General features: G+C 69.2%; 1 protein-coding gene across 1 annotated transcript; it reads right to left on the bottom strand.

The window, feature by feature from the left end:
* Positions 1-241: 241 nt before the first annotated feature.
* Positions 242-1,314, bottom strand: LOC105697905. The gene is made up of 4 exons (XM_023434746.1): positions 996-1,314; positions 643-938; positions 384-575; positions 242-324 (listed from the first exon to the last, which is right to left on the bottom strand). Exons 1-4 carry the CDS (start codon positions 1,312-1,314, stop codon positions 292-294), a joined length of 840 nt encoding a protein of 279 aa, XP_023290514.1. The 3' UTR covers positions 242-291.
* Positions 1,315-1,903: the final 589 nt, after the last annotated feature.

The following is a 1,903-nucleotide window of genomic DNA, read 5'->3' as shown; positions in this document are numbered from 1 at the left end:
CCTCGATATAGCGCGTTTTTTGAGCCGACCCGACGGGCGACTCGCGAACGCGAGATCTCGGTGCCCGCCCGACCGGCTCGAGCTTAACGAAAACGAAAAGCGACTCGACCCGCCTCGTCGAAAAAAGAAAACGGAAAACCGGCCTTCCGGTGGCCGTCAACGGCCGCGAGTCCCGTCGTTTCCCGGGCAAAAGCCCTCGCCGTTCTCGCGGCGACCCGAGAAGGAGTCCCATACTCACGTTCGGCAGTTCGGGTCCGCTTCCCCGTCCCGCGCCAACGGCCCCAGGTCCGACTAACGCAGCATGTACTCTCGGCCGGAGCGACCCTGCAAAGGAAGCGAAGCTCAAGCGGGACGCGCGAGGGCTGATTTCGGTGGGGCCTTACGGACAAGGACTCGACGAGGTCGGCCACGTTCGACGAGTACCGGGCTCGATCGACGTCGACGTCCAGGTCCCTCTTCGAGTTCCGGTAGGGCCGCATCTCGTCGAGGAACCGCTCGGTCCGGCGCCGGTCGCCGCCGGTCATCTCCTTCAGGGCGGCCGCCCTCGCGGCCATCTCCTCGAGTCGGCGCTGCTCCTGAAAGCGAGAGGTGGCGGTGGGTCGGCTTCGGGGGGGGGCGGATCTCGCGGGGGAGGGGACCGACCTGCAGCTCGCGGGCCCGCTCGGAGCGGACGAGGTCCTTGAGGTGCTGGAAGCTGCCGGCCTGCGGCACCTGGCCGGCGTCGCCGCCGCCCCCGTGGCGGAAGCCGGTCACGCGGCGGCTGGAGGGCGGGTGGCGGTTGACGGTGCCGTAGAGACGAGCGACCTCCTCGAAGGCGGCCCGGCTGCGGTCCGGCATGCCGTTCCTCAGTCGGTAGCCCTCCGGCGCCTTGTGGACGACCCGGCCGTAGATCGGAGCGCCGCCCGCTCCGCGACTCCGCGCCTGCGCTCCGTACCCCTCTGCAAGCGATCGGTCACTCGGTTTCCGGTCGGTCGCAGTCGCGAGGGGGGCGGTACCTCCGTATCCTCCGTATCCTCCGGGTCCTGCGGGTCCTCCGTACCCCGCGGTCCGGGGTCGATCGAGGTAGGGGTCCCAGACGTTGTACGAGAAGGGATCGCGGTAGGTTGGAATCTCGTTGGTCGCCTCGGCGGCGCGGCTCTGCCGCTTGCTGTACCGCCACATGGCGCGGAGCTCCTCGCAGGAGGGCTCGGCCGACGCGGCCGCTGCGGCCGCTGCGGCCCCCGGGGCGGCCCCCGGGGCGGCCCCGGCCCCCGCGGCCGCCGCCGAGCTCGAGCACGCCAGCAGCAGGCTGGCCCAGAAGGCCGCGACGCGCATCCTGGCCCGGCCGATACGTCGACGGATACGTGCCGTGCGGAGAGAGGCGGAGAGTCCCTGGAACGAGAACCGCGGGTAGTCGGCGACCACCGAAGGACGGAAACTGGGGCGAAACTGGGGCGAAACCGGGAAGAATCGATCGAGCGGAAAATTCTACGCGGCCGATTCGACTCCCCGACGGGGGAAAAGTCGGCGGGATGGTCGGCGGGATGGTCGGCGGAATGGTCGGCGGAAGATTCGGTCGCCTCGAGGGAAATCGTCCGACGCCGGATTCGCGAGAACGCGCGGAAACTGGGACGAGCCCGAAAAGGATCGATCGACCGGAAGAGCCGATACGATCGACGCGGAAAGCGAGAAGCTCCGTCCGCGTCCCCCCCTTGGAGCGGGGAGAAACCGCTGGGACCCCGCTTTCGATTTATTCTCGGCACCCCGCCACGGTGGCGGACCGAAAATAAACGGAATTTCCAAACCCGCGCCACCCGCCGTTCAAAGGCGTCGCGGAGCGGGAGACGCCGCTCAATGGACGACCGACTCCGCTCCTCCGCGCGCGAGAGGAACGACCTCGGGACTCGATCCGGATCACCGGCGA

The sequence above is a fragment of the Orussus abietinus genome, unplaced genomic scaffold, assembly GCF_000612105.2.
Source record: "Orussus abietinus isolate OABI.00-Male unplaced genomic scaffold, Oabi_2.0 scaffold1, whole genome shotgun sequence".
Classification (NCBI taxonomy): domain Eukaryota; kingdom Metazoa; phylum Arthropoda; class Insecta; order Hymenoptera; family Orussidae; genus Orussus; species Orussus abietinus.
This window is presented reverse-complemented; position numbering and strand designations above follow the sequence as displayed.

What these genes read in the sequence shown, in the direction of transcription:
- LOC105697905 (XM_023434746.1), bottom strand. Translation starts at nt 1,314, where the DNA reads ATGCGCGTCGCGGCCTTCTGGGCCAGCCTGCTGCTGGCGTGCTCGAGC. An exon ending in AGCGGGCCCGCGAGCTGCAG is followed by an intron (nt 576 to 642) that starts GTCGGTCCCCTC and finishes TCTCGCTTTCAG; the next exon opens with GAGCAGCGCCGACTCGAGGA. An exon ending in ACCTCGTCGAGTCCTTGTCC is followed by an intron (nt 325 to 383) that starts GTAAGGCCCCAC and finishes CTTCCTTTGCAG; the next exon opens with GGTCGCTCCGGCCGAGAGTA.